The sequence below is a fragment of the Schistocerca piceifrons genome, chromosome 1 (assembly GCF_021461385.2).
Source record: "Schistocerca piceifrons isolate TAMUIC-IGC-003096 chromosome 1, iqSchPice1.1, whole genome shotgun sequence".
NCBI classification, from domain to species: Eukaryota; Metazoa; Arthropoda; class Insecta; order Orthoptera; family Acrididae; genus Schistocerca; species Schistocerca piceifrons.
In genome coordinates, this window is record NC_060138.1 from 455108625 (window position 1) to 455126085 (window position 17461).

A 17461-nucleotide genomic window follows, 5' to 3' on the forward strand; every position below is an offset into this window, starting at 1 on the left:
TCGTGGCAGTGGACACTTCTGAATGTGGCCAGAGGGCCACCCTGGTGCCTAGAGATGTGGATCGCTCTGAACATCTGACTGTATTTGTGTCAAAGACGCTCAGTGCCACACAGAAGAGGTATTTGCAAACTGAAAAAGAAGCCCTTATGATTATTTTGGTGCTAAAGAAATTCCACGTTTTTCTACATGGTACAAAGTTTCACATTATTGCAGATCACAAGCCGCGATTTGCATTTCCAATCATGTGCCAAAGTGCCTGAGCAGGCTGCCCAACTCTGGAGCTGGTCACTTTTCCTCAGCAAGTACAATTACGAAATCACTTTCATGATACTCACTCAACATGCTAACGCAGACACCGTGTCCCATCTTCCACTGGATCCTGACCTAGAATTTGACCAAAACAAGATTTCGTGTTTATAACTGGATGTTTAGGCTTAACAGGCAATCAAGACTTTTCTCGTCATGGGGACCTGTCTGGCTGTGGCCATGGCCAAGGACACCACCTTGCAGCAGCTGCGGTGGTACATCCAACAGGATTGGCCAGATCACATTCTCAGTTACGTTTCCAACCCATTGCGACATAACTTAAACCTTCATCACCAGTTAATCCTGGTGGATCAGGATCGGTCTCTCACTGTAGTCCATCTGGAACCTCCACATCCATCAATCTTATGGCTCCTACACCAAGGTCGCTGGGGGTAGCCCTCACACCAAAATGCTCACCTAGCCCCATGTGTACTGGCTGGATATAGACTGGCAGATCGGACATCTGATTCACACCTGCCAACAATGTGAATGACAACAGGCAGCTCCATGCCAGATATTCTCTCCCTGTCCAACACCCTCGTACCCATGGAAGCAGGTTCATGTTGATTTTATGGGCCTCTTCTTGGATATCACCTGGCTGATTGTCCTCAAGGCATACTTCAATTTTCTGTACATGGCCAACTGTCACTCCCAAGTACAGAGGCTACGGTTGCAGTGCTCAGCAGAATCTTCACCTTTAAAAGACTTCCTCTCATGATGGCATTGGACAATGAGCCACAACACAATTTCATTCCCAAGCTTTTCACAATTTCTGTTGCAGAAATTGCATTCACCACCTGCTGCCTCCGCCATTTCACCCTTAGTCGAATGATAAGACCAAATGGCTAGTGTGAAGTTTTAGAACACAAATGAAGAAGTATGTGGCTGATGTTCCCATGAATGAATATCTGATCTTTTTTTTTCAGCTCCTACCAGTCAATGCTGATAAGGGAGAAGTGTCTATGGAAAACCATCTGCTCCCTACTCTCCCACTCCCGGACTGCTGAACTGTTCCTGCCCCCAGTTTCTCCACCTTGTTTGCCAAGCCAACCCTATTCTCATCTCTCTCTATTTGCAGGATGCTTGTGGTGAACAAGTGCCAGATGGAGTACCGGATGCTGTACCAGACCTGATGGCGACACCCTTCTGTTGGTGTCTCCTTCTATGCTGAGACCATATGTAGACATGGCGTGGTTTCCACTACCAGCACTGGTGCCACTGCAACTATGGCTGTGTCATTGGACAGGGTCCTTCTGGCTGTACGCCCCCATTCATACCAACTGAGAGCTGGTTGTGCTGGAGAAGTCGTCCACGCTTCCAACAATGGCAGCTTGATTTAGAGAGCTGCACAAGTGTCCATTTGGGCAAGGGTCACTTTATTCACACACCACTCACCACTTCCCCATGGGAGAATGGATATGGTAAACCACCGAGCTACCACCTAATCATCGGGCACTGGACAACATCTCTGACATCGGCTGTTGTCGCAAGACAAGCACATAAGAGACAACAGCCACTCCATGTCCACTATTGCAGATCACGGGTGTTAGGGGATGCCACCGTGGCTGTGCATCAGCACATGATAACTGCATAGACGTAGCCCAGCACCACATGCAACTTTCTGTCTATGTGTGGTACAGTCACCCGGTGATTGCTCTCTTTCTGTTCTGACTCTGCATACTACTCACTATGTTTACTGAACTGTCATGTTTTGTCTACCACATGGCATTTCCACCATCTCTGCAGTCCATGTTGTACCGTGTGAATGTTCTGGAAATGGTGTCTCGCGTTTTTATGTTGTGAATTACAACACAATCATTTATCTCTCAGGCTGCTTTGCAGTTGAGTGCCTTCCTATGTGACTACTTCCTCACAGTAAATGACACCATTCCTTGAAAGTGCCTTTGAATAACTTCTCATGTCATTGATGTTAGGCTTACGTTTTAGGTTTTTTGCCTGAAATGTTCATACACTCCTTCCAGTGATCTTCAGCCTTATTGGATGCCCTTGTGCGGGTAGTACTTATAAGCCTAAAAGCTCGCCTGCTGCCACCTACTCATCTTACTTCCCTTCCACACCATTTTCATTCTCAAGTAGGATATTAGGGAATATTCTTTTATTTCAAGTGATTTATCTCCATCAGTAAATTTATTGTTTACACATCAACTGTTTATCCAACAGAAATAGAAAAGACAACATATTACTTTCAGCAATAAGTTTTTCAGACCTGATGTACAATGAAGAAAGATGTGTAATTTGGTAATGTAAGACACTATTCTCACATCATCATGAATAACAAACAAAACTAAAATTAAACCCAAAATAAGGTAAAATTGATGAAATGGTTAAAAACTGTTAGTAAATCAATTGCTAAAAACATCAAATGAAGCAAAAAAGTATGTCCATCTCTATTAGTTATGTGAATAAATGTCAAAAATTACAAATATTCCCTGTGGGGCCAACTCCTTAAGCAAGTCACTTCTAATAATTGTTGACTTGTGATTGTTTGCAGTGTGCATGTGACTGCTACATTAGCAGTAGTTGTTTCATGTTCAGTACTTCACATACAGTGGAAGCTTATGAGGCTTGTGGTTTAATGTTTCCTTGTTGTCTGCATCCAAGATGCTGAAATCCTAAAGGAGTATTGGGAGAATGTATGCTATTGTTAAACAATTTAACAGTAACAGTGTGCTGGATGGGTCTGTTGTAAGATGCAGAATTTGTAATGTTTATTTATTTATTCACCAAAAAATCGTTCTAGATTGTGGGACACAGAACAAACACAAAACAAAACAGTGACATACACAGTATTATTTCAGTAGATATATAAATTTTAGCTTTATCCACAAGAGAGCTTCCACTACTTGCAATAGCTGTACTGTCTTATTTCAAGTCTCTTGTACCTCAAATGTTATAAAAATCCTACAAATGAATAGCAGTAATGCCTTTAGGGTTTTACAGAAGAGTGTGAATGAAGATATTATTTTTACCTATGTGCAGTTTACTGTAAACCTGTATACCACTGTTTATTATGGAAGTTTTGTACGGTGATGTCCTTACTGACTACCGTATTTACTCAAATCTAAGCCACACTTTTTTTCCGGTTTTTGTAATCCAAAAAACCGCCTGTGGCTTAGAATCGAATGCAAAGCAAGCAGAAGTTCTTAAAAATGTTGGTAGGTGCCGCCACAACTAACTTCTGCCATCGAATATATGTAGCGCTACACAGGCATGCTTAGCAGGCACAAAGATAAATACTGGCGCCAAAACCTCTGCGTCAGTAAATAAATTTAAAAGAAGGGTGGAAGACGAGCATTTTTCTCCACCCCGAGTTTCGACCACTGCATTTTCATACATTATCCAAAGAAGTAAGAACAAATTCCGTATTGTTCATTTTTGAATGTAGCAGCATTTCAATGTACTACGAAAATCTGACTGGCAAGACTGTTTGGGATGTGTGTCAATATGGCCAACTCTACGTTCCGATTTTTTTACTACCTGTGAGAAGAGATGGTTGCTAATAGGAACTTTCATGAATTGTGAAATACATGCAGTATTCTCTTAACCATAAGGATAATACGAATATAATCATTTTGCCATGTATTGTTTCGTGTTTGCTGCTATCTCATTTAAAACCTGTCTGCCTAATAAACTACGAAACTAGAGTGAGACAACAGCAAACGCGGGAGAATATAAATATCATGTCATGTTTATATTCATATTATTCTTATGCCTTATAGTGATACAGTCACAAATGAAGCACTGGTAATTGACTAGATTTTTAAATCTAAGATGACTCTAATTTCTGTGCTGAATGTAATGTACTAAAGAGGCGCCTTCAAAGATTTTCAAACGGAGAAAAATTTTCGCTAAACTCTCGTTCAGAACATCTTCTATCATACACAGTCTATTATTTGGTTCTTGTTGATCATTATCAAAGAAAGCAGCAGTGTTAGTAACAACAAATAGCAGTCTTTTGCCATTGTTACGCTAATGAGAAGATTCCTCTCTTTTTTATTTAAATTGTAAGCGGCAGTAGCGCGCACAAAAGCAAGCCTTGCCGCGAGCGGCGATAGGTCGTAAAGACGTAAACACTCATTATCATCATGCGACAAACAATGCATGGCACAGCACAGTAATGCATTTTCAGCTTAGAGTGACGTAAACACCTATAACAAAGAGAACGGCACTTGTCAGATAAAAGAAAAATAAGCAATCAATTCAAACCAGAGAAAGCACGTGAGAAAGGAAGGGTACCCATATAAATATGGACGGAGCGCCTGACGCACAGCAATGGCTACCTGGAAAAGCTTAACTGTTAAGCACACGACTCGAACCAAGCTACTGTAGCTGTATCGTCATTCATTCGACCTAAATTGTGTCTCATATTACAATAGACCAACTTTGTTTCGATTTGGAGGTGCGGCCTAAAACTTCTCTCTCCCCTTGAATGTCGAGTCTCAAATTTCGGATGCGGCTTAGATTCGGAAATTTTTTTTTCCTCGATTTCGAGTCTCATTTTTCATGTGCGGCTTAGATTCGAGTAAATACGGTATACATGAAGCTTTTCCTTTGGACTTGTATATGACTCATGGATATTAAAATTTTCATTTATGTCTTTTAAATTCTTTTTAACATACTTATATATATATCTAGTATTGGGGACTGACGACTTTTGAAAGAGGTATTTGCAAGAATATGTTTGTTGAACTTGTTGCATTGCTCTTACAGTTTTTTTCCTGTTAGGAAAATGAGTGAAATAGATGGTGTATTATCCCAGAATATAATTCCCTACAGTAGGATGCTATCAAATTGAGCAAAGTAGGCAGTTTGGACAGTGCTAAAACTTGCTTTAATAGAGAGTAAACATAGAATATAACACATTTTATTTAGTATTCAAACAATGGAAAATGCAGGATGGAATAATGACAATATTATGAAAAGGATAGATTGCTACTCACTGTACAGTGGGGATGTTGAGTTGCAGACAGACACAACAAAAAGACCGTCAAACAAGTAAGCTTTAGGCTAAAAAGGCCTTCATCTGAAATAGTCAACATGCACAAACATTAACACAATGCAACTCACACACACACGACTACAGTCTCTGACTGCTGAGGCAGACTGTGAGCAGCAATGTATCGTGGCAGAAGCAGTCTGGGTGCTGGGGGTAAAAAGGACGCTGGGACAGGGAGGGAAAAGGAGAGCAGGGAAGGGGTGGAGGATGGTAAAGAGCTGCTTTGCTCCCAGAGAAGATGACATTTTTGTTGGAGTTTATTGTCAAACTGGTGTTGCTTGCATCTCCTTTTAAACAGAAATTTAGGAATGCTTTTTTTTTTTTTTTTTTTTTTTTATTTATCAGTAGTTTATTCACCTCGAACCATGTATTTAGCTGTGCTGTAGTTTTATTTACAGCTGCTTGTAGCTGACCTGGGGTGTTTCCTGTAATAAGAATGCTTGCATCGTCTGCAAAAAAAAGTATTTCTTTGTGATTCCATGTTTAGGTCTAAATTATTTACATAAGAATAAAAAGGATAGGCCTAAGAATGGATCCCTAAGGGCCACCTTATTTATGATTTCTGCATCTGAGAAATATATCGTAGTATTTTCCTTTAGTTCATGTTTCATTTGTATTTTCTGTTTCCTGTATGTTAAGCACAATGTAAACAAGATTAATGCAGTTGCTTTAATACCACAAGCTTGGAGCTTGTCTAACATTATGTTGTGTTCCAATATGTCAAAGGCTTTACTTAAGTCTAAAAAATATCAGTGGCACCACTTTGCTTTTTGTCCACTGTTTGCAGGGCATTGTATATAAACCATAGATGGCACTAGTTGTTGATTTATTTTTCCTGGATTCATGCTGAGTATCAGTGAAAATTTTGTTTTTTTTTCTAAAAATTTCATTAACATATTACACATTAGTTTTTATGTGATTTTCTAAGGCAACTGGTCTATAATTTTCTATATTTGATTTATCTCCTTTCTTGAATAGGGGCCACTTTAGCAGCTTTTAAACAGTCTGGAAATGTGACTTCCCAAAAAAATGAATTGACTATATCTGAAAGAGGCAGTGAATTGCTTGTAATACATTGCTCTATGATGCAATCAGGAATACCATCAATTCCAGATGACACTTTCTTAAGAGTTGATGCAACACAGATGATTTCTTCTGGACTTGGTCCACAAATATAGATTGAAGAAGAACATGATTTCACTTTGTTTTTCAGTTTCTTTCTAGTATCTGTTTTGCCATTGACTATTATGTGTGATATCTGAAAGAGTTTGGGGTGCATTGTGTATCAGTTACACTCTTGTTCTCATGGTTTAGACTGATATTATCCATTTTAGTGGACACTTTATTTGCTTCTTTCTTTATTGCTTTCCATACTTGGATTTTATTTACTAACTATGTCATGAACTTATCACTGGCCATTTTTTTTTTTTTTTTTTTTTTTTTTTTTTTTTTTTTTTTTTTTTTTTTGCCTGGCATATCACTCTTTTGTAGATTCGAATGTATTTCTGAATGTAGCTGTTCAGAAGCAGGGTTGTGTTATTTTTTTCCTGTATCTAGTAATTCTCTTTGCCTTAGACTTAAGATTTTGATACCTGTTGCTATCCACCTCTTTGCTTTTGGAGTTGTGCCTCTTATAAGTTGTATTTTGAGAGGGAATGCAATTTCAAAATCACTGAAGAAGCTAGAGAATTTCTGGAAGTTTTTGTTGGTGTCATTTATTTGTAAAACTTCTCCTGAGAATAGGGAATTCTATATTATTTGCTTCTTCTGCTACAGTTCTTTTGTAGTTCTGGATGGCCACAGAGTAGCTTTGGAGGGTAACTGCTTGAACAGTACTAACCAGTGCTGATTCTTATATTAATATTAGAGTTCCCTAAGGGCATGCAATACTTTAAACACAGCAGCAGTTTTTCTTTGGTCTGCTTTTGCACAGCTAAGGTGAAACATTATTTTACATTTTACACTCACGATTCCTTTGATAGTTGTTCTTTTGCAGTAACATTCGTTTGTGTCATTCTCCATGCAGTGAACATTTTCTGCAGGTGATGAAGGTATACTTTTGCACATTTTCACCCTGTTATCCAATTTTATCTTGTATTTTTCAGTCACACTGTTAATGATACAATATGAAATGCTTTTCTGATTGTCATACACAATACTAGTTTTACAGCTCTGGCACATTTCTATACTATTAGTAAAATTTCTATAACTAAGAATCTCACTGTTTACATTCAGCTTAGACCACGTGGTTCTTGTGCTCCATAAATTTGCTACATTTTCTTGCAGTTGATAAATTTCTGTGCTGAGACTATGATTCAATCACAACTGATGAAAAGGAGCACAAAATCATTCTCAGCAGCAAGTGAAAAGTGAAAACCACACCAAGAATAAGGAACTATGTGTTTAAGCGTGTGTGTTTGGGGGAGGGGGTATAGTTTAGAGGTACCTTTATGAAAATTAGTAAAAACAAATGTGTTTAGAACATAAAAAATGTTATAAAAGAAGTAATTGCACTCCCAACCTCACACGGTCACCCGCACAATTGCACAAAGGTCAGATGTTCTAAAATTGTCAATTAAATTGTAAGTAATACAAGAGGAAAGCTAAAATAATTTACACAGGAATATGTGGCTGGCTGATAACACACAGAAAATGTAGACAAGCGAGCCATACGCATAACATATAAAAAATTTCTCCCTAAAATTTTAGGAAAAAGGTTGAATATTTTATGGAACCTCAAAAGCCATATCACATTCATTGTCTTTGTCAGTTAAAACAGAGGGCAAATCTGTAGGTAGATTACTTGATGCCCTCTTGTCTGAACATAAAACACAGTCAATTAAACTGTAGCACACTTTGTGATCTGCACACCACAACGACCGAACATTGGAGGGTCCTCCCTCCACAGCAAGAATCCATGCAACATCGGGCTGTGTCCTATGAGAAGATGAGTAGGAAGGACTTCATCCTGTCTGCATGATTGGAATGAGATACGACATGGCTGAGCTGTTGACTTTACTAGATGCAGCTTATTGTGTATGATTTCCACCCACTCATCTTCGCATCTTTAAACGACAATATAACTCAACAATGAGGTAAGATCCTGTAGGGGTATGGTGCATTGAACTATCTCAATATCATGAAACATCTCCTTGGGTGCTACATCTACCATTTTGTTTCCATTAATAACTATGTACCCTGGTAAGCAGAAAAAAAGATATCTCCTTCCCCAGCCTTTGTAGGTGGAGAGGAGCATTCTGGATAGTTACACCTACTTTATCTGTTGGGTATAAGTGTTGCAGAGGGTTAAGGGCACTCAAGGAATTGCATCAGATTAGTAATTTAGCAGCTGCAGCACATTCCATCTGCTCCAAAGCCCTCAAGATCACATATAACTCAGGGTTGAACACAATGAAGTGTTGAGGTAACGGGGTCTTGATGACACGATCAGGGGAAACATTAGAGTAGTTAAGGGAATCCTTATCTTTAGATCCATCTGAGAATACAACTATATACTTATGGCACTCATTTAAAATGTCATAAAATACTGTATTAAAAACAGAGGAGCATGAGCCTCTCCTGTATTGCACTAAATCCAAAATTACTCTGTAATAACAGACAGTGCCAACTCCGGATTTGGGTTTGGAATTATCCCACACCAAATGATGCCAACCTATGCTTCATGTTGTTCCCAAATGGCCTTGTTGCTCATGGACAGTTTAAGAAAAGGTGTTCCATAGCTGGTGAGAAGGGAACAGTGAGGGACTTTTAAGCCTGGCACATCTGGAGGTGCTCCACTGGAGGTTAGTGATGGTTCCCCAATCTCAGCACAGAGACTGTGTATGGGGCTGGTTGTGTAAGCACCTACAGTTAGCCTGATCTCCTCATGATGGATAGCATCAATGATCTTCAGGTAAGAAGGTCTTGCTGATGCATACACTATGCACTCTCAGTTGAAATGTGATCTCTTGAAAGCCCTTTAAAACTGGAGCAGATGTGCCCTGTCCACTCCCCAAGACCTGTGGCTAAGGCACATTAAGATATTCAGTGCTTTCTGGAAGTGTAGTACCTACAACAATTTTGAATAAAAAAATAGGCCCAGAAATCTCACCAAGTCTTTAAAATGTGGAATGGTGTTCCTCACACACAAGAGAGGTAATAATTAAAATCAACAAATGCATATCTTACCTGCAGAATATTGAAAACTTGTCTTTGAAGCTCACTCCTCAAATCTCTTAGCTGTAGTTTGTAACTTATGAACTGTAGTTGTAGGGTTGGAGGAGGAACAGAGAATTGACAAATCGTCCACAAATAAGGAGCATTGCACCATACTCCTTACCCTACACATTATACTATTTATGGCTATGCATAGAGAGTAAAATTAAAACACTGGCCTGGGAAAATTCATTCTTCTACTCAAAACTATTTGACAGAAAGTCACTCAGTACCCAAAAAGCATTTAGATAGGAAGGACTGAATAAATATCAGGAGGTGACCATGAAAGCCCCACTGGTGGAGCTGTCCTGAAAGACTGTACCTCCAAATAGTGTAGTACACCTTACTGATATCAAAAAAAATATCACTACACAGTGCTGTTTATGTAGGGTCAAATTGTCAACAGTGGATCAACATCACCTGTTCCACACTGAGAGCATATAAGGAGCTGCTTGGTCTCTAATATCCAGACCAAATGACGGTTGACCACTCACTCCAATGTTTTTCCTTTACAGCTCATTAAGATGATGCTTCAGTAACCACTGGAACACATTTGGCTCTTTCCCGCTATGAGGAGAGGTGTCAAAGTTGCATCCCTCCATGAGTTGAGAAACTGTCATGTCTGCCATATCAAATTAAAATATTCTAGGAGGATTTCCTTTGACCACTACAGAGGAACATTTGTGGCAGTGGTGGCAGCATTACTGGTCTGTTTACTGGAGTCTGCCTGTTGAGGTGCAGATGCTCCATAATATTGGCAACTGTGGCCTTTCTTGATGTTCTGGGGGGAGCTACAGACTTTGTAATAACAGCACTGTTGCAGCTGCACATACAAATAGAGGTGTCAGTGCAAGCAGAATCAACTTCTGCTTGTATAAAGGTGTGGTCATTCTGAATGGGCCTTTTGAGAGCTGAAGAGAATGAAGTACTGAAAGTGGAAATTAGCTTTGCTTTATAGATATTGTTGAAGTGGCTTTGTTGTATGCTATTTTATCTTCCACTCTTCAAGGTAGATACTTTAGTCTCTACTCCAGACAGAGAGATCCCCAGAGCTGGCTACACTAGCCATTTTGCTGGGTTGGATGTCAATACCCAGCAGCAGTACACACATTCCACTTGGATGAGAAGTCCAATGGCTCCACTTAGCATCTATAGAAACAACAGTCCATCCAGACAGAACCCCACTTACCTCAGAAAGCCTTATACAGCAGACATACAGGTGCCCCAGCAGTTGCCCACCAGAAATCGTTCAGCATCAACAGCCATATGTCTCATTGGCAAATGGATCACCTTGAGATAGTGGTTTTTTTCTATTGGGGTTTATATAACCCTAATGATCTGGGTGGTGGTGGGGGACAGGAAACGTGTGGTTTCATCGAAAATACTATGTATGTGGCATTATTCCCCAATATGGAATTACAACAAGGTGAGACTGGAGGCAATGGCATCTTCAGACTTCAAAAAGGAGAAATTAATTTTTTTGTGAAACAGTGGCAGAATTTCTAGCACATGGTATTCCTCTCTCCAAGTTCAACAACCCCATTATAAAATCATATCTGAAGAAGAATAATGGAAAGACTGGGTCTGATAAGAAAGCTTTTAGAAAATTATGCCTTCACCTATAAATCAACAAAAAGCACCGGAAATCAAATGAGCAATCAAATTTCTTACACATTATTTGCATTCTCCAATCTCAAGTCTATGTTCTGTATCTTAATACATGCGACCTGAGTTGTGCATGCTATTCATTGAGTCTGTAAGGCATTAAATAAGAAATACCCATGTCTGAGCAAATTTGTATTTTGCATTAAGAATATATCATCTCAGTTATGTGACTGCATTTGCAATTTCCTGTCAGAGAGGTGACAGTTTGTAGTAACTGATGGAAAGTCATTGAGTAAAAGAGAAGTGATTTCTGGCGTACCCAAGGTAGTGTTATAGGGGTCATTCCATGTCAGTTCAACCAGAGGCTCCAGTTCATAGTCTCATATTTGACTGAAATTCAGTACACTAATTCTACCATGTGTGGAACACTCGTGTACAAAGTATTAGTTTCCCCTGCCAATTAGTTCCAGAATTATGACTTGTGAAGGAAGGTGGCGTGACCCAGAAATTGCAACCTGCATCTGGCAATCTATCTTTAGACCCAACTTCAGGTCTTAATAACTTTGGAACTATTCCACACAGTCCAGTGAAATTTTTACAACCCAGTAACATCCATTTAGAGAACACACTCCATGAATCAAAACTCCAACAACTTATTTCTGAGGGAAAATAAAAAATTCCAAAATGTGATAAAAAATGTAATACGTTAAAAGGTACATATTGTAGGTGCCCTCTGTGCCAAATATAATTCATTCAAAAAGGGTATAAATTTTTTGTGGTAAGCTTAATGTGGCCTAAACACACACAGAACTCATCGTGCCCATATCAGTCACAAAAACTAAGTTACGTGCACACGAAAATACAAAAATTTGAAAAATCAAATGGCTCTGAGCACTATGGGACTTAACTTCTGAGGTCATCAGTCCCCTAGAACTTAGAACTACCTAAACCTAACTAACCTAAGGACATCACACACGTCCATGCCTGAGGCAGGATTCGAACCTGCGACTGTAGCGGTCACGCGGTTCCAAACTGAAGTGCCTAGAACCGCACGGCCCCATCGGCCGGCACAAAATTTGAAAAATTACCTGAAAAACATGGATTTTTGAAGTGTGGTAGCACAAAAGGGACAAGTGGTATCCAAGCCAAATTTCACACACTGCATAAGTAGACCATAATGATATATATCTCAAAATTTCAGCAAGTTATTACAAGACATTTGTGTACAGTGGAAGTTCACAGATGTATTTGGTGATGTGGCCATTGTTCCACAACACAATTTTGTAAAAACATATCATAAACTGTTCTGCCTCTTCTTATCCTCTCCCACAACTGTTTAATCACCAAGCAACAACATATAGACAGATTAACACAACCTATCATTAATGTTTACTGCACCTTAACTGCTAAAAACCAGTCGATTGTGCTTCGTACAGAAGTTCTCCCACACTTTAGCTACTGTACTCTGTACATTGAGTGGCAAATTGTACTGTCTTCCTGACACTGTGGTAGGAACTGGAACTGTCACAAGACTATGTTCAAAAGGAATCCAACTCCTGTCTGCCAAACGTGGCCAATGAAATGATCTTGCTGGTCCTGCTGGTGCCATGAAGTTCACAAATACATCACCTTCTGCTTCACAGCACTCTGCAACACATCCTAAGTACCATTTGTCACCATAAACAGCAATAACATAGCAACCTGGTTGTACGTTCCTGCTTTTTCTTCTGAATCCTGAGTGAGACACACTGTGAAGACACATGTTGTGCATGAACCTATAGTTATAACCGGACAGCCTGCTCATCTGCACATTGTCAGAGTGCGCTGGAGAGAAGTGATGATGGCACCTTGTGCCTACAACAGTTTTAACACGCTCTAGTCTGCTTTTTAGCAACTCTTTGACTGATTTATCTTTTGAAACATAGAATAATTGAAGAGGTGCTAGAATGTGACCTTCTGTAGGATGCTGCAGACTAGCTCATGATGCCATGCACTTAATGGTAGCACCAATACCATCACATACATTTTTACCCTGAATTGTTGTGAAAAAATTCCATTCTGCGTGAATCTGAAAATCATGGTAATGCATGCATAAATTTTTGAGATTTTTACAGTTTTTGTACTGACTAGCTGCCCCATGTATTTCACTAAATGTATGTGGGGCAGTTTGTTTTTCACATATGTCATGACAGTGCGAATGTGGGCATGAACTGCAAAGGCATCATGAATTAAACAGTCACTAAAAACGCACAGGCTCATGACAGACACATCACCTGATTCATCTCTATAGTAAATCGCAAATGGCTGGAGAGTTGCTCGACTGTTATCCCAATGATATCCTTGGATGGCATCTTGAACTATAAATGCATAATTTTCAGAAAAGTCTAGTATTACTATAATTTCATCTTGTTTCAAATTATCCTTAAAAAATTGGAGATAGGCCGATTGTGCTGTTGCTGTGAAGCTGTGTGTGGTAAGCTTGTCCGTTTTTTGACAACACATTTCAACAAAATCTTCCACTGTACTTTGCTTTGTTTCAAGACTTGTGCGATCCATGTGTGTCTATTGTTCATAAGAAGCAAGTTCACCGTCATCCATAAGGAGTTCACAATACGGTTTGTTATTCATGTGTTCTGCAAGATTTGCCTTACCGGGACACTTTTCACACCTGTGTATCATGTACTGGTAGGAACTGATGTCACACACTAGCAGCTTCATTGCACCTTTGTATTCCAGACCAGAATCCTTTATAGCAGCAAACATCAGCTTAGCACTTTGATGGGTCTCACATACACAAACATTGTGGGTGCCCCTTGGACTTACAGGCACGCCAAAGATTGAAAAATTATGATAAACCTACTTTGGTACTGGGATACTTTTCCTTGAATTCTACTTATAGTTCTGATATGTTGCATAGCAACAGTCTTTTTTCCATCTGTACACGTACATTTCCATTTTCACCATTACATAGTCTTTTTTTCCAGGCATTATTCGGCTGTAGTCATTATTTTCATAAATCTCCGACACTAGCACCTTTATTTCTGAACTCAATTGCTTACCCTGAGCCTGCTGAAGTTGTGGAAGCACTCCCTGGGTTGCTATTATTTTCCTAGCTTGCTTTACCATATATGTAGAAACACTGAATTCCTTTGCAGTGTAGTCAATAGACCAGCTGGAAGGTGCAAGGGTAAGAATAGGTACTTTTTTCTGGCGTGTGGATATGGCACATTTTTCTTTCAGATCATGCACAATTTTGTCCAAATCAGAGCATTTATGGCATGATTTCTGTTCGTTTGGAGCAGATAGTTCATCCTCTTCCACCATTAGTGTGTCAGCTATATTTTGTTTTAATTCCATTTGAGCTTCTTGTAGTTTTCTTCTACCATAGCTGGGCCTGTCTCTTTTCCCAACTTTGTGTGTCTTCATGCAAGACAAACCAAGAGCAGTCACTGAAGTATATAATTGCTCATCTGCTGTGGTTGTAGGTGGCTGATACTCTTCATCACTGTCATGTAACTTATCAGAATATTCTTCATTTTTTAGCAGTGTAACATACCTGGAACACAACTTTTGCCCTGGTTTCATGTTAAGTCCCATGCACTGATTCACTTTCAATACCGATTTTATATCAATTTCTCTGAGGCTACACTTCGCTGTCTCCTTATGAAAACGAAATGGATCAAAACAACTTCTTTGTAGGAAAGAATACTTATCCAGAAACACTTTCATATAATGGTAACAAACACTAAAGTTTCCTGGAACTGTACTTCTTGTGCCCACAGGGTGTATCCCAGATCTCCATACCAACAAATCTTGGTTCGATTCATCCAGATCATACAGTACAAAGTGAATGCCACATTTTGTTCCATATGTTGTTTTATGACATTCAGATGCTTGTGCTCTACCAATACTGTAACTTGTTTGAACAAAAGCACCACTAGTACACTCTTCTGCCTCCATACTGACTTTCCACAACAGTACTGACCAGTCTGAACTAGAATCTTAAAAACATGAGCAACCTGTAATTGTTGCTTGTTTCCTTTGTTGTTCCTGCCTAACAATGACTCATTCTAATGGTTCCCAACAATTGCTGCAGTTTTATCTGAAACAAGCTGTCTGCATTATCACTATTACTTGCTAAATCATGTTAAAAGAAATGTAAATAAATACATCTGTCAACTTTTATTGTACACAAATGCCTTGCAATAACAAGTTGAAATTTTGCCACATATTATATTATGGTCTACTTATGCAGTGTTTGAAATTGGGCTTGGATATCACTTGTCCCTTTTGTGCTACCACACTTCAAAAATCCATGTTTTTCAGGTAATTTTTCAAATTTTTGTATTTTTGTGTGCATGTAATTCTGTTTGTGTGACTGATATGGGCAAGATGAGTTCTGTGTGTGTTAGGGCTACATTAAGCTTACCACAAAAAAAATTATACCCTTTTTGAGTGAATTATATTTGGCATAGAGGGCACCTACAATATGTACCTTTTAACGTATTACATTTTTTTAATCACATTTTGGAATTTTTTATTTTCCCTCAGAAATATGTTGTTGGCATTTTGATTCATCGAGTGTGTTCTCTAAGTGGATGTTACTGGGTTGTAAAAATTTCGCTGGACTGTGCGAAATAGTTCCAAAGTTATTAAGACCTGAAGTTCGGTCTGAAGACAGATTGCCAGATGCGAGTTGCAATTTCCGGGTCATGCCACCTTCTTTCACATGCCATAATTCTGGAGCTAATTGGCAGGGGAACTAAAAATTTTGTACACGAGTGTTCCACACTTGGTAGCATTGGTGTGCCAAATTTCAGCCAAATCTGAGGCTATCAGCTGGAACATTTTCTCAAATTGGTTGAATTGACATGGAATGACCCATAGGCCTTCTTCTTTCCTATCTATACAAATGATTGAGGAGACAATCCAAGCAGCCATCATAGGTTGTTAGCAAATGATGCTGTCATTTATCATCTACTGAAGTCATCAGAAGATCAAAACAAATTGCAAAATGATTTAGAAAAAGTATTTGTAAGGTGTGAAAATTAGCAATCGACCCTAAAAAATGAAAAGTGTGAGATCATCAACATGAGTGCAAAAAGGAATCCATTAACTTCAGTTACACAATAAATCAAACAAGTCTAAAGGCTGTAAATTCAACTAAATACCTAGGAATTACAATAATGATGAACTTAAATTGGAAAGAACCACCAGTACAATCATTAAATATTTCTGTCTTCAGTATGTTGGTCAAAGTGTAAACACTGTGAGCAATGTACATGTACAAGTTGTAAAGATACATTGACAACATAGCACAAGTAACAATCTAGTAATTTGCTGCCAACTGCAAGGTTCCCATTCCTGAAAAATTCCACATAGCAGAATCTCAGAAACTATTGAGTGTTATACTAGTAATCACATCGTGTCACATCCTTTAAGATGCCATTAATTTGATCACATGTTCTTTGACTCTCTAAGAAAACATTAATAATAAGTGCAGAATGCTAAACTATTACACAGGGATATGTGGCTGGCTGATAACTTACAAAAAATATTGATGATCGAAATTAGTACCGTTTTATTCATAAAAATACCTATCTGTGTGGTGTCTTTAGATCCTTGGTACTCAATCTTCAGTGATCTAGCAGCAAATATCATATTCTGCATATACTCCACATATTTCAACAGTGCTGCTGCTGATGCTAATGCATAAAACCTATAGCAAAATAAAGCGTTCCAAAAAAAACTTCCTTTTTAATTTAAAAAAAGGTACATACAAAAACAACAGTAATATTAAGCATTTACACTTCTAAATTCATTCATTCACACATTTTGTACCCTATATATCATCATGTAAAAAAATACTCCATATCAATTCAACACAGCACTCAACGCAAGCTTCTCATGTTTATTTCAAATTTGGTGCATTGCATGATTCAGATAAGACATGGAAAACTACCAATTTGCTGAGGTATATGACAATTGTGAAGAAAGTTACAGGTCTACAAAGTTCGAAAATTGTGTGAAATTTACATGCAACTGTCTCAACATAAATTACTAAATATGGTTCCAATACAGATACAACAATGAATCTTGTACCACTGAAAACCTAATGAGTAGAGCTTTACACTGATATGCAACTTTGTGGGTTTCTAAGAATTTTCACATTCAAAGCCATTGATCTTAACCTCTGATCTTGTCCAGAATGCTACTATAAACTTGGTAAATATCAAGATGGCACTCCAAAGGCATCATGACCTGTATCACGAAACTAAAGAAATTCAGTAAGTGTATATATATATATATATATATATA

The 17461-nt window shown here is 38.6% G+C and overlaps 1 protein-coding gene across 1 annotated transcript in view; it reads right to left on the reverse strand.

Annotated features, from left to right (window-relative positions):
* Positions 1-17461, reverse strand: part of LOC124712423 (mutS protein homolog 4-like) — a 287464-nt gene that overhangs the window by 221841 nt on the left and 48162 nt on the right. Inside the window, exon 6 of the mRNA XM_047242719.1 lies at positions 16741-16862. Coding sequence (XP_047098675.1) covers positions 16741-16862 — 122 coding nt within the window. The remainder of the gene's footprint in view (positions 1-16740; positions 16863-17461) is intronic.